General features: G+C 42.9%; 1 protein-coding gene across 1 annotated transcript in view; it reads left to right on the forward strand.

Moving 5' to 3' along the window:
- ATP11A (ATPase phospholipid transporting 11A) overlaps positions 1-24,561 on the forward strand; it is a 183,812-nt gene that overhangs the window by 50,615 nt on the left and 108,636 nt on the right. Inside the window, 2 exon segments of the mRNA XM_030568828.1 lie at positions 4,338-4,460; positions 24,003-24,071. Of these exon segments, the coding sequence (XP_030424688.1) occupies positions 4,338-4,460; positions 24,003-24,071 (192 nt within the window).

Consider the following 24,561-nt stretch of genomic DNA (forward strand, 5'->3'; position numbering starts at 1 on the left):
TGTGGTGAATAAGCTGATTTGTTATACCCTTGGATTTTATCAAATTGCTTTTATTGCTCTCTCTTATTAATATGAAAATGTCTATGTAACTTCATTCTCAGAAAGCATTGTTTTTTAGCTCACAGACTGTTAACTTCTCCCTCTTCACTCCCAACCCCCACCACCTGTTGAATATTTATACCTGGTCTGGTCAATCTCTAAATGTGTCTAGCTAAAAACTAGCAGAGTAGCATAAAAGTGATTCAGAAGTTTGTCATAGTTTGGAATTTAAACCTAGAAAAAATGCTTAATGTATTTTGTGTGACTTCCTCAATGTTCAGATATTATGAAGATCATCAGCCTTCTTTTATGTGAAGTGCAGACAATTTGATGGATTTTTCACCAGTCTTTGGTTTCTGTGTTGCTGACAATGCTGAAGAGAGCGTAGAACATAAGTAATGGTGCTTCATTTATGTGCCAATGAAACTAGGTTTCAGTACATTGAGCTTTGTACTATTAATAGAAACACATAATGCTTTAGGTTTATTTATGGTTTCTTGGACATATCTGTAATGGGCTTAAGCAACAGAATATAAAACACTGAATACACTTCATTGCACTGGCCACAGTGCAGAGTTCCTTTTTTCTATTATCCTGGTGTCACTCTGCAAATGATGTTTAATATATAGTACCTGGACATCAAAAGAATTCCTTGTTCAAAGTGTTCTCTTTGTAGGACGCTATTACTGTTAATTAAAACATGTTGTTTTGATCTTTGCAAGTGGCATACATTAGAGCTTCACTGTGCCAATTTCCTCCATATACCTTTTCCTGATTAGTAGAGATGCGTGCCGTTGTGGAATAACTGTATTGCAGTGTTATTGAATAATGCATGATGCTTCCTTTTTTATTACAGCATTACTTCACTGAACAATGCAGTTGCACATTTTATGCAAAATATTCCATGTATATGTTGTGAAATATCTTTTTGTTTGGATTGTTTTAGTAGACCAGAGATGTACATTAATTCATCACTTCTACAAATACATGGAAAGATCAAATTATTTCCGCTGTGACAAGTAGTTAAATCTGTATGTAAAAAGTTACAGTTAACTTGTTTTTAATTCATTGTCTATGGTGAATTAATTTTAAAAACAAAAATAAATCTGATGGACTGAGTAAATTAGTCTGTCTTAATCTATATTCCTATGTACAATTAATTGCATTGTACCTCTGTGTAGGCAGACAAATATTGGTCATAATATTTGACTGGCAGCCTGACAGAAAAATACTAGCTTTCAAGTCAACAAAGTACTGTGGGGGAACTTCAACTCTTTAAAGGACTTTAAATAAATAATATTGCAATATTATGAGAGCTCATATTGGTAATACATTTAATGGGGGAGGGTTGTGCATTTGTAATTGACTCATGGCAAAGACCAGTTTATGTTGCAAGATGAAGGAATTGGTTACGTCACCTACTAATGTTCTCTCCAAATCCCTCTATGTGGGCTCATAAACACACGGAATATGTTTGTCAGTTTTGCTCGGGGTAGAAGGAAGAAGCTAAATAGTCAGTTCTTGATGTTCAAGGATTTATGCATTGAATTCCCATTAGCGCTCATGGAAGGTTCCTACTTGCATCCCCTGTGTACCTTAAAAATTGTACAACAACACAGAGTTGTTCCTATTTTTTTAAGTCCGTCTTAGTGTAAAAATGGGTGCAATGTACTGTATAACTTAATAGACTATCCAGGCCTGTACTGTACTCTCGGTTTTCAGCAGTATTATTTGATGCAAATATCCATAAATCCTTCAAGTGTTTTGTACATCCACATGTACTGAAAAGATGATATGTATGGCAATTGAGGTATAAAACATACATTTTTTTTAACCTAGCTATTTGTTTCTGTTGCCACGGAAGCTCAGTATAATACAGAAATGTTTTCAGTACAATTTTATTTTCCCTCAAAATTATTTGACTTGCCACAAAATCCTGGGTACCTAATTGGGGGAAGTGGTATGAACCATAGCTATACTACGGTTGAATATTTGGAATGGCAACAAGCTTTTTAAATTGTGGCAACTCACATTAAAGACACAGGGAGTTGACTTGTTGGAGAAATAGACTTGTTGGCAGTTAAACGTTCTTCCCTTTCCCCTTATTGCACTTTTCAAAAGGGATGTGCTAAATGTTTTTAGATCCACACATTTGGGGCTTGATTTTAAAAGATGCTGAGCACCTACAATATCTATTTGAAGTCAATAGGAGTTGCAGGTACACAGTACTTCTCAGGATCATGGTCTTCCTCTGTCTTGAGTGTAGTCTTCATTTCTACAGTCTTTCCATCTGTAAATACACTGTCAAAGTAGTTACTCTTAAGGTGTCCCTCTCAGTGTACTGAGTAGGATAGAAATAGAAGAATAGGATGGCAAAAATGCCAAGAAACACTTTCTCTTCTTATCTTTTTATCTTCTTTAGTTTTGTATACCAAACTCACTATTTTGGTGTCTGAGTGCCATCTCTTCATATGTCTGTATGATTTCAAGAATGAATACTGATGTAACTTTTTTGTTGACTGTTTCCAACACACACACATTGAAATATATAGATTAATTATATAAAGGTACAGTTAAAGCTTAATGGTTCATAGATTTAATTTTCATAGTCTTAAACTTTTCACTTCAAATCTACACATTTGCAGTTAGACATTTACTGATTTTTCTACACACAACAACTTCAGGTTTTTCTTTCCTTTTTTCCTTTTTGTAATGCTGCATTAACAAACTGTTGAACTGAAAGTTTTTCTTAATATAAATGTAGTATTTAAATCATTAACTTGCTGTGGTAGTGAACCAATGTAGGCAGTCTAAGGGCAAGTCTCTTTTGCTTAAATGTGAGAATGAAATTCTATTTTCAGAATTCTGGGGTTATTGAGGAGGCAGAGGAGAGCTAATGTTCTCATATGCTAAACACAAGTATGTATAAAATATGACGTTTCAATATAAGGCAGTATTTGTGTTTAAAACAGACTGAAACTCTTTACATACATAAATAAAATAAATGCAAACTTAATCCAGTGGCACTTACAATACAGTGAAACGCCTACCTAAAGATAACAAATACTACACCCTGCACAAATACTGAAGAGTTGGTGCACTAGGATAAATTTTAGATATGATATGTGGGAACTACTAAGTTATTTTTTTCTTAAGAGACAAGTACTTTCTATTCTCAACTCTGCTCCAACTCCACAAATCCTAATCCCAAGGGAAAGGGATCTGTGTCTTCAGATAGTAGTTCTTACAAACTGTGAATACATAAATGCTAATTTGAACCAATTATATAGAAGCTTTCTGATGTGGGTGCATAGGAACTAAATGTTGGCCCCACTCATACTCTTCTTTTTTCACGATCATAGGCTTTGAACCCAGATAGTATATTCAAAGATTAAAAGCTAATGCGCTGCCCTGGTGTACAGCATAGCCCCAGTGTCTGGATTATGGAAAATATTCTGGGCCTTCTATATATGCTACTGTGGCTTGCTACCTGTGGGATTCACCATTACTAGTATTTCAGACAACAGGGGGGGTTCTGTGTAAAAAGTACACACTTTTCTATTATATTTGCTTTAGTGTTGGGTAAAAATGGAGCTGTAGCTGGCTATTCATCCAATCCTGATTGTTCTTGTCATATGAATGAAATGTTAATATTATCCGTAATTTTATCAGAGTAGTGAGATGAGCACTGGCCATGTGGAAACTTTTTTTTTTTAAACCTGATTTAATGGCAAAATTGTAAACCATCTCTTCTTTTCAAAGGCTAGCACAGGGGTCGGCAGATTCGGCAGACCGCGGCTCCCACCGGCCGTGGGTTGCCGTCTCAGACCAATGGGGGCAGCAGGAAGCCAAGGCCAGTACGTCCCTTGACCCACGGTGCTTCCTGCTGCCCCCATTGGCCTGGGATGGCAAACCGCAGCCAGTGGGAGCTGCTATCAGCCAAACCTGCCAATGCGTCAGGTAAACAAACTGGCCCGGCCCACCAGGGTGCTTACCCTGGCGAGCCACGTGCCAGAGGTTGCCAACCCCTGGGCTAGCGTTTCAAGGATGTTTCCTTATTGCTATGGTGGAAAACATTACTGAAGACAATTAAAGGCAGAGTTTTGATAGCTTTCTCCTATTTGTCATTTAGGGTTTTTGAAAGGACTATAGGCAGAGATTCAGGGACAATAAATTGATGACTATGTGAAAATGGCATCTGTGTTGAAAAATGACAGGACTAGCAGACTCAGTTTGACTATTTTTATACAGAAATACCGGGTGAACTGAGGACGACTCTTTCTTTCTTCCTTTTGCAGTGTGCTGGGGAAGAGAATTGGGTGGACAATCGGACTATTTATGTTGGGCATCGTGAACCTCCTTCAGGCACTGAAGCATACATTCCACAGAGGTATCCAGATAACAGGATAGTCTCATCAAAGGTAGAAGTATTTCCTTTCATTCACTATTAGAAAACACATCATTTTCTGCTTTATTCTGTTCATTTTTTGTTTCCATAAAAATCTTTTTTGCTTCTTAATTCATCATCATCTTTACTGTGACAGCTTCTGGAAAAGGTAAAATGAAAAGTGCTGCAAGTTTCCTTCACCAAATTGCCTCTGGCTTGAAAGGGAATAAAATGGCTCATTCTGTGTTAATATCAGTGATGTACATAAAGCCAGTAATGTGACTCCACGTGAGTCATCAAAAATGTGAGCTTTTTTTTATTAAAAAAAAAAAAAAAGGCAAATATTAGTGTGGAGACAAGTTGGGAAAAATGGAGCAATAAATCTTCCTTCTCTTACTTTCTATTCCCCTGCTACATATCCAAGAATAGTGTTAGCTTTCTTAGCTACAGCACTGGACTGGAAGCTTGTGCTCAGTTGGTATAAGCTATGATCATGGCCAGCAGATGAACCCCTGCTTTGGAGAGGCTAGCCCACCGCCCCCCACTTCCACCCAAGGCCCGATGCCTGCACACCACAGCCCCAAAACACTCCCCCCCCCCCAACAGGAGAATCCCTGAGGGGGACCCCCGCGACTGGAGGAGCCCCGGCCTGCACCAGCCGCACTGGGCTGAGCTCCCAACTCCTCCGAGCTGCTGGGCTGAGCTGCCTGACGCACTGCGCGCATGCACCCAGGTCCAGCCCCGGGGCCCGTGCCTGGCTGAGCCACCATCCTTGAAGGCCATCCCCCAGCCCTACAGTGAGCCACTGGCCCCCTGAGTGCTAGGCCCACCCCAATGCCAGGCCAGCCCCGCTCCCTGGTCAAGCCTCTTTACTCCCCCGCCCACTGCTGACTCTCTGTGTCCCTCCTCATTCCCCCATCCCTGAGCAGGAGAGACATTGTGAGCAGCTGGGGTGGAGTGAAGGAGACATGGCAGGCAGGCAGGAGCAGCAGCAGACAGTGGGGGCCTTGGGGAAGTAGTGGGGCCCAGGTGTCCGGCGGTGAGTGGGCAGGCGGCAGCATCAGGGAAGGCTAAGCCTTCCCCAGCCTATTATACCTGCCGCCCATGGCTATGATCCCCATAAGTCCCTTTCAGAGTTAATGCATTCTAGGATATTGTCCCCAATCCTGCCTGGACGGCGAGTGGAGCTGCCCTTCAGGGAGGCTAGCCCCCAGCTCCGCCCCTTCCACCTGCACCTGTTTTCCCCCCTGCCCCTCCCCCCGAGGAGCCCCGGATGCCACCCACCCCCCCGGGCTGGAGGAGCTCGGGGCCAGCCAGAGGCCCGAGCACGTGCTGCTCCCCGCCCCCCACTTCAGCCAGAGGAGCCCTGGACCAGCTGAAGCCCCGAGGCACCCTGGCCTATTATACCCACCACCTGTGCCATCCTGCAAGTGTGATCTACATTAGTTGATCCTAAATTAATGACCATGCATTTGGCGATACTAAAATGGTTATTGTTCCAAATGAGCCCATCTTACCAAGCAATCCAGATCATGCTTAAAATTGTCCTGCTCTTATCACTCTTTATCACTCCACCATTTTTTGTCATCGAATCAGTAATTTTTCTACTTTACTGATAAAAATATGCAAATTGTATTGGGCCAAGAAGAGATCTATGCAGGATCCCACTAGAAACCTGTCCCCCTCCTGGAATGAGTGATTACTCATTTTGAAATTTATTCACCAGTTTTAAATCCTCATAGTATGTTGCTAGGTTAATTTGTCGAGTACTTTTTTATCATCAAAATACTATGCATGCAATACTAAGTCAAATGCCTCACAAAAGTCTAAAAATATTATATTAATGTGGTTACTAGTGTTAGCCAAATTTGTAATCTTATGCTAAAACATGACTACGGGGACAAAGATGCAAAAGGGAGGGGGCATGAGCCAGGGGATGTGAAGGTGGATAGGAGAAAGAAGCAAAGAGGCAGGTTCTGGAGAGGAGAGAGAGAGGCAGGACTTCGGGGTAAGGTGGGTTAGGACAGGCTGGGTGTTCAGGGGCAGAAGGGTCTTGTAATAAAGACCATATCATAATACATATGCAAAAGCAAATCAAACTAAGGTTATATGGGCAGTTCCAGCATTTCTGAACATTAGAGTGTCTGATTTCACAACTTTAACAACCTTATTGTTGTTTTTAGCATTTTTGAGGATATAATAAATTACATATATTCTACACTTATGTAGTGTATAATTAACATTTCTGGGGTGGAATGCTGAAATTGTAGTATACAGCAACTTCATTTCCTGTGCTAAGTAAATATGTTCTCATAGTGACACTCTGAAGGGAATTGAGGTGGACCGAAGAGCACCAGCAAAATGTGCAATTGTGTCTTCAATGATCACAAGTGCTCACAACTTCTGTTTATGTCTCAGCTGAAAGATGTTACCTTGAGTAGAATCACTGTACCTCCACTCTCACCGTTTCTTGTGAAGGATTACCGTCCAAATATTGACACAGCTGTTGATCTTAGGAGACGTAGCCTAAGCTAGTTTGAAAGTCCTCCAAATATCCTTGTTCTGCAAATGAGTCCTCAGTTGCATCCTGCATTTAAAACTAAATTTTGTTTTTTTTGAAGATACTAGTTATTTGTGAGTCATCTCAGACCTTCAAAGTCACAATGAATATCTATCTTTTCTTGTAGCTAAAGAGTTCTCTGTTCTCAGTAAATAATTTTAAGATGTCACTGTGACAGATATTACAATTATATGGAGTATCTTTGGGGATCATATTGTATTAAATCTGTGAATAGCTTATGTATGATTGTGCTCTTCATGGAGGGGGGACGGTAGAGGGGGTTACCACGGCGCCTCCAAGAACTAAAAACCGTGGAGGGTGATTACTCAGTGAATCACTGAGCATGAAAAAGTCTAGGGAGGTACCACTCCCTTGGAGTGGTTTGCATATACTATTCATACTGGGTCTTCCAGAAACTAGGGGACAAAGAAAGGGCTTTTGGCATAAAAGGATGAGCTTGAACTGACCCAGTGTCTTCCTTCTGATCCAGCAAACAGACAGCACCAAGGGGGGCAACTCTTGTGGAAGATGTGGAATGACTTTGGCTTACTAGGGCCCCATATGGTTGGTGGGTAACCTCTAGTGAGCTTTTAGCATGTGTACAGGGACTCCTATTTTTTAAGTTTTTCTCTGTAATGCTTTTATTTTAAGAATAAATGTGCTTGCTTATAAAGTACTATGAGGTAACTTTGTAATTTCTGGCGATACATTATTTATAGCCTTTGGCGAGAAAGAAAAGGACAGACTCTAGCCTTTAGGCAGACTGGCTTGCTAAGGCTATCAAAGTGTAAGGCAGGGATCTGTGCAGCCTTAAAACCCTGGGTCAGAAGGAAGTGGGACAAGAGTCCCTGCCCAGAGACAGATGTGGCTGGAGATCTGACTGGGAACTCCTGGAGGGGACCATGGAGAGGGGATACAGGTGCAGTTACCCTATCACCGTTGCAGGGTATGTCTGCACAGCAATTAGACACTCATAACTGGCCTGTGCCAGCTGACTTGGGCTCGCAGGCCTTGGGCTGTGTGGAGTTTCATTGCTTTGTAGATTTCAGGTTCAGGCTGAAGCCTGAACTCTGGGACCTTCCCATCTTGCAGGGTGCTCATCATGACCCTCTCCTTAATGCCATTGTCACTTGTGGCCAGTGTTCAAAAGTGTGCACCTAAGAGAGCAGCTGGTGATGAATGCATGTGTAGTTCATTCTGTATTAGTAGCGCACTTAATGAGTGTACGCTAAAAGCCAGCACTACACATGATCAGTAGGAGTTTTCAGACCTTCACAACTTAGTCAAATAAAATGAATTTTCTTCTGAAACAAGGTCATGTTCTGATCCTCAGTGAGGACTCTTTCTGGGACAAATTGCAGCTTTTGAAAACCAGACTTTTCAAGTGGATGCCTATTCAAGCCTAACGTAAAGATTAAAAAAAAGGGCTGTAAAGTGCAGAGGGTTATGAAGGTCCTTTAGGAGGAGGGAACACAGGACTCCTCGACTCTAGCTTGTGTGCATTCCCTATTATGAAGAGGATTACTTCTGTGAATAAAGCAAGAGGCAGGGGAAGGCTTTTAGAAACATTTGGACAGCTCCCCACGTTGGTTTGGAGCCATTCTTGGAGCTAATCAGTTTGGTAGGAAGCTAAGGTAAGTTATAATGGAAACTTTTTATCAACCACCATTGTACCCTCCAGATGACTAGACAGTCTCTGTTCTTTGTTAGACTAACAAAGGTGCCACAGAACTTTTGCCGATTTTACAGATCCAGACTAACATGGCTACCCTTCTGATACTTGTTCTTTGTTACTTCCTTTTTAAAATGTGGCTAAGATATTTGCACATTCATACATTTTTAGTTGTTTCTTGCAAAGCACTTTACACAATTGCTAAGGCATTATTAGCTCAGTTTTATTTGTAGCATAGCTAAGTTTAGAGGTCTCAAACAAATTGCTTCAGACACTTTCGTTTGGGGGCTAAGACGTGAATCTAACACATTAAAGATCAGAGTTCAGTTCTGCCACAAACTTCCAGTATGACAAGTCACTTAATGTCTGATTTCTAGAAAAATGGGAGCAGTGGATGTTGTCCCTCTTTGACTGCTAGTGTGAGGGCTTTCTAAGAAGGTTTGTGAAGCACAGAGACATAAAATATTGGAGGAAGAGGTGAGATTAAATCTCCAAGCCCTGTCTGTGCACATTTCTTTTGGCTGTGGGCAGCATTTTGATGCGTCTCCCCCACCATTTGAAAAATGCATCCTGGCGAGTTCGCATATATTTAAGAATGAGCAGTTCAGTGGGTACTGAATTTAACTGTGTATGCATATTTTCTAGATTGGCAATGCACCCTTCTATTGGTGGTGTGACAGACCCAGGCCAGTGGGGTGCAGGAGTCTGGTAGAGGGCAAATATACTGGTCACTGGGTGAGTAGTTTTCTGTTCCCTGAGTGACCAGAGCAGGGTCTGCACTAGAGTAGTCAGGAACTTGCTAGAACCAATTAAGGCAGACAGGCTGATTAGAACACCTGCAGCCAATCAAGGCAGGCTAATCAAGGCACCTGGGTTTTAAAAGGAGCTCTCTCCAGTCAGATGAAAAGGAGCCAGAGGAGAGGAAGTGCGTGTGAGGAGCTGGGAGCAAGAGACACAAGGAGCTGAGACTGAGAGGGTGTGCTGCTGGAGGACTAAGGAGTACAAGCATTATCAGACACCAGGAGGAAGGTCCTGTGGTGAGGATAAAGAAGGTGTTTGGAGGAGGAAGTAGCCCAGGGAGGTGTAGCTGTCACACAGCTGTTACAAGAGGCACTATAGACAGCTCAAATCCAGAGGTCTCTGGGCTGGAACCCAAAGCAGAGGGCGGGCCTGGGTTCCCCCTGAACCTCCCAACTCCTGATCAGACACAGGAGGAGTTGATCCAGACTGTGGGGGAGATCACTGAGGTGAGCAAATCTGCCAATAAGAGCAGGACCCACCAAGATAGAGGAGGAACTTTGTCACAACTGGTGTGAGGGGTGGGATATTGGTGTGCACAGCACAGCAGAAGAAGGAGGGTGATTTAAAAAAAAATAAAAAAAAAGGTAGAGGGTTTATTTTTTTTCACCACAATGGATGACTTAGTGCGGGCATTGATACAAGCTACGGCGGCCCAGCAGGAGGCTACCTGTGTCCTGGCAACTGCCCAACAGGAGGCAGTGCGGCTGCAGCAAGAGACTAATCGCCTGCTGATAGACCAGGCTTTTCAAGACCGAGCTATGTTGCGAGAACTGGTAAACCAGGTAAAGACCCTTACAGAACTGAACCACGGCCATGATAGGATGCAGTTCATACGGGCCAGCCATTGGCTGCAGAAAATGATGTGGGAGGATGATGTAGAGGCATACTTTCTGGCCTTTGAGAGGACAGCCCTACGGGAGGCCTGGCCTCGAGATCAGTAGTCTGGCATCCTTGCCTCATTCCTGTGTGGAGAGGCCCAGAAGGCTTACTATGATCTGCCTGAAGAGGCTGCAGCAGACTACCCGCAGCTGAAAGCAGAGATTCTGGACAAATCCAGAGTAACGACTGCAGTGCGGGCCCAGCGGTATCACAAGTGGAGGTACCAGGAAAATAAAACCCTGTGGTCCCAATTATATGACCTCATCCATCTCACACGAAAGTGGATGCGAACGGAATCCCAGAGTCCAGAAGAGATACTAGAGGTTCTGGTCATCGACCGATACATGAGGGGACTACCGCCAGACCTTCGTACCTGGGTAAGCCAGAACGAACCCTCCACCGATGATGAGGTTGTTGCACTGGTAGAAAGGCGAAGGACAGCGAGGAAGCTGACCCGACCAGTTAAGGAAGAAGCACCCCGGGTTAAACTAGCAGCACTAAGCCCTAGAGCTCGAGTGATGGGGCCACCAGGGGAGCCTAGGTGGAAAAAGAGAGGGGCTGAAGGCTCACCAGAAGCCACAAAGAGTCAGAGAACTGAGAGAGAAGAGGATCATGAGGTTGGACTGCCCAAACCAAGAGACCGGGGAATGCCTCGGGCTCCATATAGATGTTATGCCTGAGGGAATGGGGACATATAGCTGCACAATGTCCCAATGCTGAGGAGCCGATGCAGTGTAACCTGGGGAACTGGGCAGACCCATGCTCCCTAATCCACCTTGTGGGGATCTCACTTAACCCCACGTATGTATACCAGACCAGTAAAGCTAAATGGGGTAGAGACCACAGCACTGGTTGATTCGGGGAGTGCTATCATGCTGGTCTCAGGGAAGCTTGTGAAGTGTAGTCAGTTGCTGCGGGCTAAGCATACGGGGATAACATGCGTCCATGGGACAGTTGGTTATTACCCCACCATCCCAGTAAAACTTGAAATTCAGGGGAACACTACTGCCCTACCTTATGTTCGCTATCCAGGAGATACCTCAGGACTCAACTGGGTTTTCCCCATTCGAGTTATTATACGGACGTCACCCCCGTGACATACTAGATATTGCCAAAGAAATTTGGGAAGAGGAACCCAATGAGGGGAGAAATATAACAGAACATGTAATACCGATGCGAGACCGGATAGCCTGTGTCACTCCTATTGTACGGGAACATTTGGAAAAGGCATAGGAGGCCCAGAGAACATATTACAATTGCCAGGCAAAAGTCCAACAGTTCCAACCAGGGGATTGGGTGATGGTGTTGGTACCCACAGCAGAAAGAAAGCTTCTGGCCCAATGACATGGGCCCTATGAGGTGGTTGAACCCGTGGGGGAAGTAACCTAGAAGGTGCGGCAGCCAGGATGCCGAAAACAAGAACAGATTTATCACTTCAGCCTTCTGAAACCCTGGCATGCACAAGAGGTGTGCATAACTATCCGAAAGGACCTAAGCCAGGAAAACAAGCCTTCCAAACAGGTGAGAGTGTCTCCTGATTTAACACCAGACCAGAAGAATGAGGTGTCTGAGATGATCTTCCGGAACCAAGATGTGTTCTCGACAAAACCAGGTCGAACAACCAAGATGTATCACCACATTGTCACAAACCCTGGGGCCAGAATAACAATGAGGCCCTATCAGGTGCCAGCGGCCAAAAGAGAGGAAATAAAAGCAAAAGTAAAAAAATGCTGGAGTTGGGGATCATCGAAGAATCCCACAGTCAGTGGTCCAGCCCAATCGTGCTGGTGCCCAAACCTGATGGCACCACAAGGTTTTGCAACAACTTCCAGCGACTAAATGAAGTATCCAAGTTTGACGTGTACCCCATATCTCGCATAGATGAGCTAGTGGACCGTCTGGGTAATGCTTGGTACTTGACTACTCTAGACTTGACGAAGGGGTACTGGCAGATTCCCCTTGTGGAAGATGCAAAGGAAAAGACTGCGTTCTCTACACCAGAGGGTCTTTTTCAATATACTGTCCTCCTTTTTGGACTACATGGGGCCCCAGCTGCTTTCCAGCGCCTCATGGATAAGCTATTACGCCCGCATAACAGTTATGCTGCTGCCTACTTGAACGATGTGGTCATTCATACCCTAGACTGGGAAAGTCACCTAGAGAAGGTGGAGGCAGTCCTTGATACCTTCAGGCGAGCTGGCCTTACAGCAAACCCTGCCAAGTGTGCTGTAGGGTTTACAGAGGCCAAATATCTTGGCTACATTGTGGGAAAAGGTCTGGTAAAACCCCAAGTGAACAAGTTGGAGGCCATCCAAAATTGACCACGACCACGTCGCGAGAAGCAAGTTTGGGCATTCCTAGGTGTAGTGGGGTATTACCGACGATTTATCCCCCACTTTGCCACAAGGGCAAGCCCCCTGACTGACCTAGTAGAAGCCCGTGGACCTGATCTGGTGAGGTGGTGGCGCAGCAGAGGAAGCATTCACAGACCTAAGGACTGCCCTCTGCAGTAACCCTGTCCTAATAGCCCCTGATTTCACCAAGAAATTTATCCTGCAGACGGATGCATCGGAAGTAGGGTTGGGGGCCGTTCTATCACAGATGGTCGGGGAGGAGGAACACTCAATTCTCTACCTCCAGTAGGAAACTCCTTCTGAGGGAACAAAAATATGCAGTGGTGGAGAGGGAGTGCCTTGCCGTAAAATGGGCCATGGAAGCATTGCGCTACCACTTGCTCGGGTGCAGACTTGTCCTCGTGCCCGACCATGCCCCTCTCCAATGGATGCAGCGGAACAAGGAGAAGAACACAAGGGTGACCAGGTGGTTCTTATCCCTCCAACCTTTCCAGTTCTGTGTGCAACACAGAGCTGGGAGCCATCGTGGCAATGCTGATGGCTTGTCACGTGTGCACTGTCTGGCTTCCCAAGCTGCCCAACCCCTTGGTGTTGAGCAGGGGGGAGGGATATGTGACAGACCCAGGCCAGTGGGGTGCAGGAGTCTGGTAGAGGGCAAATATACTGGTCACTGGGTGAGTAGTTTTCTGTTCCCTGAGTGACCAGAGCAGGATCTGCACTAGAGTAGTCAGGAACTTGCTAGAACCAATTAAGGCAGACAGGCTGATTAGAACACCTGCAGCCAATCAAGGCAGGCTAATCAAGGCACTGGGTTTTAAAAGGAGCTCTCTCCAGTCAGATGAAAAGGAGCCAGAGGAGAGGAAGTGCGTGTGAGGAGCTGGGAGCAAGAGATGCAAGGAGCTGAGAGTGAGAGGGTGTGCTGCTGGAGGACTAAGGAGTACAAGCATTATCAGACACCAGGAGGAAGGTCCTGTGGTGAGGATAAAGAAGGTGTTTGGAGGAGGCCTTGGGGAAGTAGCCCAGGGAGGTGTAGCTGTCACACAGCTGTTACAAGAGACACTATAGACAGCTGCAAATCCATAGGTCTCTGGGCTGGAACCCGAAGCAGAAGGCGGGCCTGGATTCCCCCCGAACCTCCCAACTCCTGATCAGACACAGGAGGAGTTGATCCAGACTGTGGGGGAGATCACTGAGGTGAGCAAATCTGCCAATAAGCGCAGGACCCACCAAGGTAGAGGAGGAACTTTGTCACAACGGGCTTAAAAATCCTGACAGAAAATCTCTACTGCATATGTTCAGTATGTGATTTTGACTTGTCCAAGTGGTGAGCATTTGAAATACATCTTCCAGAATAAAGATGTGAACTGAAAGTGTTCTCTGTGAAGATTATTTTCTTGGCAAGTAAGAACTCCCAGCTGTTTAGATTATAAGGATATTCAAAATTAACTAGTAGGATTTTTTTTAAATAATCTGTTTTCCCCCAAACTGTTTCCCTCATTTCAAAACAGTAGTCCATTTTTGCTCAAACTATGCAAAAAAAAATTCAGTTGAGCCGAGACGAAGCAGAACTGAGACTGAAAGTTGAAAGTCACAAAATTATGGATTGCAATGGATATTGTTATGCAACCTTCACTATAGCCGTTGTAGCCTGCTTTCTACTTTGACAAAACTTCATTTGACAAGTTCCATTTTCTGAGACAGCAACAAAGAGTCCTGTGGCACCTTATAGACTAACAGACGGTTTTGGAGCATGAGCTTCGTGGGTGATACCCACTTCGTCAGATACATGTAGTGGAAATTTCCAGGGGCAGGTATATATATGCAGGCAAGCTAGAGATAATGAGGTAGTTCAATCAGGGAGGATGAGGCCCTGTTCTAGTAGTTGAAATTTCACACCTCAACTGCTAGAACAGGGCCTCATCCTCCCTGATTGAACTATCTCATTATCTCTAGCTTGCCTGCATATATATACCTGCCCCTGGAAATTTCCACTACATGCATCTGACGAAGTGGGTATTCACCCCACAAAAGCTCATGCTCCAAAACGTCTGTTAGTCTATAAGGTGCCACAGGACTCTTAGTTTGGATCTGTAAAAGCAGCAAACACGGCTACCCCTCTGATTTCTGAGAAGTGTAAATTCAGAAGTTCTGAAAACAGAACCACTTTCTCTTTATGGATAAAGTATATTGAATATAGACTGTATAATTGCAGCTGGCATTTGCGCTATCCTGCTGAAGGCAGGCAACTTGTTAAAAAAAAAAAAAAAAAAGTCATTTGCTATTTTGGCAACATGAGAACCTTACATAAGAAATTGTAAACATTTTTTTTACATTTTGTTTGTGTCGTAAAAATCCATGTGCTGGGAATATTGCTGTTAATATGTAGGAATCCAAATATTGTTTAAATATCTTGGTCTTCTCTGATGTATAGCTATACTTACTTTAGATGTCGGTACCTAGCATTTGTTTGGCTTGTTTATTAAAATTTTCAATTTTTTTTTCTTATAAAGAGATTGAATCCACAATGGTGGTGGCTAGAATTCAGGATGTGGCTGGAGAACCATAAGAAGGTTAGATAGAGAGATCACAGGGTTGAGGGTGTCGCAACAGCCTGGAGATTCTTGTGGGTGAATGAGTATATAAATAGTTATAGGAGGCAGCAGGAAGAATCCAGTAAGATTAGGGGAGTGAGAATCTGATGGTGTGAAGTGGGAGAAATTTGGAAAAAGATAAGGATGGGGTGGTAGCTGCTTGGACAAATGGGCTGTGGGAAGTTGAGGAATCAGCTGTCATCAAAAGGATTCTATTACTCCTGGGGGGGATTATGTGCCAAAAAATTAAATATCATATCTTTGATGCGCTGGAGAGGTTTTAGTTGGGGGCTGAAGGTGACAGCTAGTGGTGTTCTGTTGTTTTCTTTGTTGGGCCTGTCCAGCTCATCATCAAAGATCTACAACCTATCCTGAAAGATGATCCCTCACTCTCACAGATCTTGGGAGACAGACCAGTCCTTGCTTACAGACAGCCTCCCAGCCTGAAGCAAATACTCACCAGCAACCGCACACCATACAACATAAACACTAACCCAGGAACCTATCCTTGCAACAAAGCCCGATGCCAGCTCTGTCCACATATCTATTCAAGTGACACCATCATAGGACCTAACCACACCAGCCATGCCATCAGGGGCTCGTTCACCTGCACATCTACCAATGTGATATATGCCATCATGTGCCAGCAATGTCCCTCTGCCATGCACATTGGCCAAACCGGACAGTCTCTACACAAAAGAATAAAGAGACACAAATCTGACATCAGGAATCATAACATTAAAAAACCAGTGGGAGAACACTTCAACCTCTCTAACCACTCACTGACAGACTTGAAGGTGGCAATTTTGCAACAAAAAACTTCACAACACAGACATCCAAAGAGAGACTGCTGAACTTGAATTAATATGCAAATTAGATACAGTTAACTTAGGTTTAAACAGAGATTGGGAATGGTTGGGTCATTACACTAATTGAATCTGTTTCCCCATGTTGAGTTTTCCTCACACCATCTATGGGTTATCTCGATTATCACTTCAAAGTGTTTTTTTCTCCTGCTGCTGCTATCTCATCTCAATTGATTGGCCTGTTAGTTGGTATGGGTACTTCCACTTTTTCATGTTCTCTGTATGTATAAATATCTTCTGTCTGTGTGTTCCATTCTATGCATCCGAAGAAGTGAGCTGTAGCTCACAAAAGCTTAATGCTGAAATAAATTTGTTAGTCTCTAAGGTGCCACAAGTACTCCTGTTCTTTATTCAGGTTTTAGGGCTTAAATAGTAGAAAATAGAGTTTCAAGTAAAACTTCAGGTGGCCTACATGAGACTACATTTTCGAATATATGACTTAGTTGCAGATTTTGCCGCTTATAGAGCAACAGTGACCAAAGATGATGACAACAGGGATCAGGAATCCAAAGAACCTCTCTTTAGCAATCCTTCCTCTTTAAGTGTTGCTAAAGAGTTGGTAATAAATCTTGCTCTCTTCTCTTTAAAAATGTCACCTAAGAGATGAAAAGACTAAAGATAAGAACTGCAAAAGTGGACAAAGATTTATATTCTCCCCCCAGTCTCTGATATATCATTTTATGAATCTAACTGAATGCCCCCATCGCTGCCTTCTCATCACTTTCAATCCTCAGCAGGTTATAAGCATTATCACCAGAACTGGCAGCAGTAGCTTCTTTTCAAGCAGTGACTTTCTCCTCTATTTTTGTTACTCTTTGTCCTTAACTGGAATTTTAACTTCACATTACACTTGGTTGCAGTAGATTTTGATTTTCAGTTTTTATTTTTATTCATTTTTTGTGTTTGTAGCTACATTAAAGCCTTGTAACAGACTAGAAATTTTTATAGGTTTATTTGAATTGTGATTTCACAGATTTGATTAGAAATTGGTGTTTTGTTAGCAATGAAATAAAAACATAAGCTTTTGGAAGTCTCAATTATTTTTGCAATCTACATTCCCTCTCTGAGTGTAACCACATATAAAAGAACCACCACTTAACATTGTGTTCCTGTGTGCAACCAAGTGTGCTGCTGAAAGCACAAAAAGCAAAATGATGCAGGCTGAGTTTAGCTCAAAAGTATGAGCAGGACTTGAATTTAGTTGGAAACTTGTCACTCTCATTTTATTTCTCAATCAGTTTTTTTTCCTATTATTTAATTTTAAACCGAAAATCAGAATCCCAGGTAATCTAATACACTTGTAATTGTAGCTTCTTCATCTGACAATTTCAAAACAAGGTAACACATTTTTGTAATCTTGTCCATCTTCCAATTACCCATGGCTCTTGGATTCATAAATTCATAGACTCTAGGACTGGAAGGGACCTCGAGAGGTCATCGAGTCCAGTCCCCTGCCCTCATGACAGGACCAAATACTGTCTAGACCATCCCTGATAGACATTTATCTAACTTACTCTTAAATACCTCCAGAGATGGAGATTCCACAACCTCCCTAGGCAATTTATTCCAGTGTTTAACCACCCCAACAGGAACTTTTTCCTGATGTGCGACCTAAACCTCCCTTGCAGCAGTTTAAACCCATTACTTCTTGTTCTATCCTTAGAGGCTAAGGTGAACAAGTTTTCCCCCTCCTCCTGATGACACACCCTTTTAGATACCTGAAAACTGCTATCATGTCCCCTCTCAGTCTTCTCTTTTCCAAACTAAACAGACCCAACTCTTTCAGCCTTCCTTCATAGGTCATGTTCTCTAGACCTTTAATCATTCTTGTTGCTCTTCTCTGGACCCTCTCCAATTTCTCCACATCTTTCTTGAAATGTGGTGCCCAGAACTGGACACACTACCCCAGTCAAGGCCTAATCAGTGCAGAGTAGAGCGGAAGAATGTCTTCTCGTGTCTTGCTCACAACGCACCTGTTAATCAGGTTTCAGAATCATGTTTGCTTTTTTTGCAACAGCATCACACCGTTGACTCATATTTAGCTTGTGGTCCACTATAACCCCTAGATCCCTTTCTGTCATACTCCTTCCTAGACAGTCTCTTCCCATTCTGTATGTGTGAAACTGATTGTTCCTTCCTAAGTGAAGCACTTTGCATCTGTCTTTATTAAACTTCATCCTATTTACCTCAGACTATTTCTCCAATTTGTACAGATCATTTTGAATTATGACCCTATCCTCCAAAGCAGTTGCAATCCCTCCCAGTTTGGTGATATCTGCAAACTTAATAAGCATACTTTCTATGCCAATATCTAAATAGTTGATGAAGATATTGAACAGAGCCGGTCCCAGAACAGACCCCTGTGGAACCCCACTTGTTATACCTTTCCAACAGGATTGGGAACCATTAATACTACTCTCTGAGTACGGTTATGTCATAAATAGATAAGTAAGAGTTAATAGAACAAAAGTGCTTCATATCTCTTTTGCCTGGAAAGGGTTAACAAGAACAGTGAGCCTGGCTGTCACCTGACCAGAGGACCAATCAGAGGACAGGTTACTTTCAAATCTTGAGCGAGGGAAGTTTTTGTGTGTGCTGTTAGATTTTGGTTGTTGTTCACTCTGGGGGCTCAGAGGGATCAGACGTGCAACCAAGTTTCTCTCCAATCTCTCCGATACAGGCTCTTATAAGTTCAGAATAGTGAGTACTAGATAGATAAAGCGAGTTAGGCTTATGGTTGTTTTCTTTATTTGCAAATGTGTATTTGGCTGGAAGGAGTTCAAATTGGTATTTTGCTGAAAAGATTTTAATTTGTACTTGTATACTTAGGCTGGGAGGGTATTCCCAGTGTTTATAGCTGAGAGACCCTGTACCTATTCCATTTTTTAAATTTACAAAGATAATTTTTACTGTTTTTTCTTTCTTTAATTAAAAGTTTCTTGTTTAAGAACCTGATTGTTTTTTTTATTTTGGTGAAACCCCAGGGGACTGGATCTGGATCCACCAGGGAATTGGTGGGGAGAAAGGAGGGAAGGGGGAGAGAGAGGTTACTTTTCTCTCTCTGTGTTAGGATTACTTTCTCTCTCAGGGAGAGTCTGGGAGGGGGAAAGAGAAGGAGGGGGAAAGGTGAATTTTCCTCTCTGTTTTAAGATTCAAGGAGTTTGAATCACAGTGATCTTCCAGGGTAACCCAGGGAAGGGAAGCCTGGGAGAGGCAACGGTGAGGGAAAGGGTTTACTTTCCTTGTGTTAAGATCCAGAGGGTCTGGGTCTTGGGGGTCCCTGGGCAAGGTTTGGGGGGGACCAGAGTGTACCAGGCACTGAAATTCCTGGTTGATGGCAGCACTACAGGTTCTAAGCTGGTAATGAGCTTAGAGGAATTCATGCCTGTAGCCCATCTTTTTGGACGCTAAGGTTCAGAGTGGGGAATATACCATGACTGGTATGCAGCCAGTTATGCACCCACCTTATAGTAGCCCCATCTAAGTTGTATATGCCTAGTTTATTGATAAGAATATCATGCGAGACCGTGTCAAATGCCTTACTAAAATCCAAGTATACCTTATCCACAAAGACTCGTTATCGTATCAAAGAACGCTATCAGATTGGTTTGACTTGATTTGTATTTACAAATCATGCTGCTCTTCCCTATCACTTTACCACCTTCCAAGTGTTTGCAGTTTTCCTTAATTACTTGCTCCATTATCTTCCCTGGCACAGAAGTTAAACTAACTGGTCTGTAGTTTCCGGGTTGTTTTTATTCCCTTTTTTGTAGATGAGCACTATATTTGCCTTTTTCCAGTCTTCTGGAATCTCTCTTGCCTCCCCATGATTTTCCAAAGATAATAGCTAGAGGCTCAGATACTTCCTCTGTTAGCTCCTTGAGTATTCTAGGATGCATTTCATCAGCCCTGATGACTTGCAGGCATCTAACTTTTCTATGAGATTTTTAACTTGTTCTTTTTTATTTTCTCTTCTAAACCTACCCCTTCCCATTAGCATTCACTATGTTAGGTATTGCTTCAGACTTCTTGGTGAAGACCGAAACAAAGAAGTCATTAAGCATCTCTTCCATTTCCAGGTTTCCTGTTACTGTTTCTCCCTCCTCACTCAGCAGTGGGCCTACCCTGTCCTTGGTCTTCCTCTTGCTTCTAACGTATTGATAAAAAGTCTTTTTGTTTCCCTTTATTCCTGTAGTTAGTTTGAGCTCGTTTTGTGCTTTTGCCTTTCTATCTTGCCCCCGCATTCCTGTGCTGTTTTGCCTATATTCATCCTTTGTAATTTGTCCTAGTTTCCATTTTTTATGACTCCTTTTTATTTTTTAGATCATACAAGACCTCATGGTTAAACCAAGGTGGTCTTTTGCCACATTTTCTATCTTTCCTACCCAGCGGAATAGCTTGCTTTTGGGCCCTTAATAGTGTCCCTTTGAAAAACTGCCAACTCTCCTCAGTTGTTTTTCCCCTCAGTCTTGATTTCCATGGGACCTTACCTATCAGCTCTCTGAGCTTACCAAATCCGCCTTCCTGAAATCGTTGTCTCTATTTTGCTGTACTCCCTTCTACCCTTCCTTTGAAATGTGAACTCTATGATTTCATGATCAGTTTCACCCAAGCTGCCTTCCACTTTCAAATTCTTGAGTTCCTCCCTATTTGTTAAAATCAAATCTATAACAGCTTCCTCCCTAGTGATGCATCCGACAAAGTGGGTATTCACCCACGAAAGCTCATGCTCCAAAACGTCTGTTAGTCTATAAGGTGCCACAAGACCCTTTGCTGCTTTTCCTCCCTAGTAGCTTTTTCAACCCTCTGAAATAAAAAGTTGTCTGCAATGCAGTCCAAGAACTTATTGGATAGTCTGTGCCCCGCTGTATTATTTTCTCAACATATATCTGGATAGTTGAAGTCCCCCATCACCACCAACTCTTGGACTTTGAATGATTTTGTTAGTTGATTAAAAAAGCCTCATCCACCTCTTCCACCTGGTTAGGTGGCCTGTAGTAGACTCCTAGCATGACATCACCCTTTTTTCTTTTTTTTTTTACCCCTTTTAGCCTAACCCAGAGACTTTCAATACTTCCGTCTCCTATGTCCATCTCCACCTCAGTCCAAGTGTGCACATTTTTAATGTACACCTCCACCTCAATATAACGCTGTCCTCGGGAGCCAAAAAATCTTACCGCGTGATAGGTGAAACCATGTTATATCAAACTTGCTTTGATCCACCGGAGTGCACAGCTCTGTCCCCCTGGAGCATTGCATTACTGCATTATATCCAAATTCGTGTTGTTTCGGGTTGTGTTATATCAAGGTAGAGGTGTATAAGGCAACACCTCCTCCCTTTTCCCCCTGTCAATCCTTCCTGAGCAAGCTGTACCCATCCATACCAACATTCCAGTCGTGTATTATCCCACCAAGTTTTGGTGAGGCCAACCATGTCATAGTTGTATTTGTTTATTAGCACTTCCAGTTCTTCCTGCTTATTACCCATGCTTCTCGCATTTGTATATAGGCGTCTAAGATACTGATTTGATCTTGCCTCCCAGTTTTGCCCTGACCCCCTTTCTCTCTGCCATTATAGCCCATGCTCCCTCCTATTTCCAACCCATCTCCCAGGTCTTCATGTTCTCCACTTCCCTGTGGGCTTTGCTTACCTGTCGCTGTCGAACCTAGTTTAAAGCCCTCCTCTCTAGGTTAGCCAGTTTGTATCCAAATAAGGTATTTCCCCTCCTTGAAAGGTGAACGCCATCTCTGCCTAGCAGTCCTTCCTGTAATAGCATCCCATGGTTAAGGAAGCCAAAGCCCTCCTGGTGACACCATCTTCGCAGCCAGGCATTCACCTCCACAATGCACCTGTCTCTGCACCCCTCTTCTGTGTCCTTGCACTTACCATCCTCTTCCCCCTTACTCCTCTTCCCTACTGGCTCCATTTCCCCGTACATGTTACCCTCACCCGTATAAAGTTCCCATCAGCTCTCCTTGCTCTTCTTCCCTTCTCCATCCCCATCTTCCCCAGTCTCACACCAATACAGATCCAGATTTCAGATCCCACATCCACATTCTTCTTTGCCTTGTCACCTCTTGTGACATTTTCCTATCCCTGGCCTTCCCTTCACACAAATCCTCTCCATCACCTTTTCCCCTCTTGTACCATCGTTCCTAACCTCATGCCCACCCACCTATTACCCATCTCCTCCTTCCTTTTCTCTTGCTGTCTCTGGAACCCCCACTCGATCTCTAAAAAGATCTCAGCCATACACAGTGTCCTCATATCTCCCTCCCTCCAGCTCCTGGATCTCTTCATCTCACATTGCCTCTGCAGCTGTCTTCTTCTATGAAGGCCTCTCTTGACTTTCCTCTGGCTGGATCAGACAATAGTGGGGGTGTTGGGCTTCTCTTCTTCCATTTCTGCCATTTCCAACTTCTCCCTTTCCCCTTCCCATGAATTCTCTCTTGAACAGCACTGCATCCAACTCTTCCTCCCCTTCATGTTGCCATCTACCATTCACCCAACTCCTCCCCATCAGCCTGTCTCTCTGATTTCAACTTCTGACACACTCTCTCTCTTTCCTTATAGTCTCCCACACTCACCCTTTGTGATTTTGCCCCCAGGTAGATGACCTATCCAACCCCTTACCTGAACATTTCCTTGCCATCACATCTTCACTTGACCTGCAGTCCTGTTTCCACTCCCTAGGATGGTCATTCACTTGACTTGATCTTCACCAAGCACTGCTCTTTCTGTTGCTGAGTTCCCTCTATCCAACCCAGCTACCAGCTGGTCTCCTTTTCAGCATCACCCTCAACCTCTTCCTCCTCCTTACTCCTATTACTGGGCCATTTTGTGACTTCCATTCACCAGGATTGATGTCGTCTTGTCTGCTGACATCTGCTCCTATGTGCTGGCTTTGTGCTGAAGAGAATCTCTGGCAGAAATCTCATGACCAGCTGATTGACTTAATTACAAATTAGTTCTCCTCCTTCAGTTCGCCATCTTCTTAGATAAACGGCGCTATTTCTCCAACTAATGGAATCCCAATGTGTACAGTCACAGACATTTTTGCCGCTTTTGACTCCATCCTCATCATTCACCTCTTTTGCCTCCACTTCTCTCCATGCTGGATCTCCAAGTTTTTATATAGTTCTTTTATTAGCATTTTCATATTCTGTAATTGTATGTCACATTATATTCATTACAGTTTGCTATATATAACACAGTTAAATAAGGTTTTACAACCATAAAGTGTTAGTGCTCTTGATTGTTCTGAGGGATGCATTTGTAACAAAACCAAAGAACATAAAGGGGGCTGATATCTTTGGTTTTGTCCCTGACTTGCTGTCAAAGCAGGTTTAGCATAAATGAGAAAAACAAAATGGAGATTAATTAAATACAGCATTAGAAGCAATTGTTTTAATATTTTAAAATGTTTTTCAGTGGCTTTCCACTAAATGTACCTTAACTAAATATTTGGGTATCATTGCCATAAAATCATGTTTCAGGTCCATAGTAACAAGATGTCCAGAGGTCAATATTTCTGAATGAAACTGTGGAGTGCTAGACTTCTGCTTCAGGTATCCATGTTAGATAGAATTTCAGTTATTAACTGAATGATTTCAAGAATGCACGAATGCCAATTACATATAAGCATATTTGCCTAAATAAATTAACAAAAAATTCTTCTAATTTGCATTTAATATTTAAACTTAGTTAGTGAATTTTAAGCTTGTTTGATTCTTAAAAGAACTTGTATGTATTTTGGTGCTGTTAGTGATGTAGCAGGGCATGCGATATTAGAGAAAACAGCATTATCATCGTAAATACTTAAATACTCTTTAAATATTTTTTTGTTTTTTAGTATACATTTTGGAACTTTGTACCGAAGAACTTGTTTGAGCAGTTCAGAAGGATAGCTAACTTTTATTTCTCATCATTTTCTTGTTCAGGTAAGCCATTCCCATTTCTTAAATAGATTCATATACACATGTAAAATTCAGATAAAGCTTGAAAGATTTAAAAAACAAACACCTGCATCCTCCAATCCACCAATTTTGGTAGCAGAAGAAATTAGATGGTTGATATTGATTGGTTTAAAGATTGGGTGGTGACATGCTGAAGGACTTTTTTTCAACTGTTTCTAGTGTGAATCAGACGTTTCTAGAGCTGGTGTGAATCCAAATCATGGTGGAAATGGCAATTACTTATAGCTGATGATTAGTATTGAATGTTTTTTTTTGTTGTAATAAACAGGTTTTCACCTCATTAAACCACCATCATAATTGGCACTAACTGGCAATCCATGTTGATAATATTCAGGATAAATGGTATAGTCTAAATGGGCATGGAAACTGGATATCCTCCATCAGCAAAGGTAGTCCCTCCAGGCCTGGTCAAGGCACACTGACAGGGTAGAGTGG

The sequence above is a fragment of the Gopherus evgoodei genome, chromosome 1, assembly GCF_007399415.2.
Source record: "Gopherus evgoodei ecotype Sinaloan lineage chromosome 1, rGopEvg1_v1.p, whole genome shotgun sequence".
Taxonomy (NCBI): Eukaryota; Metazoa; Chordata; order Testudines; family Testudinidae; genus Gopherus; species Gopherus evgoodei.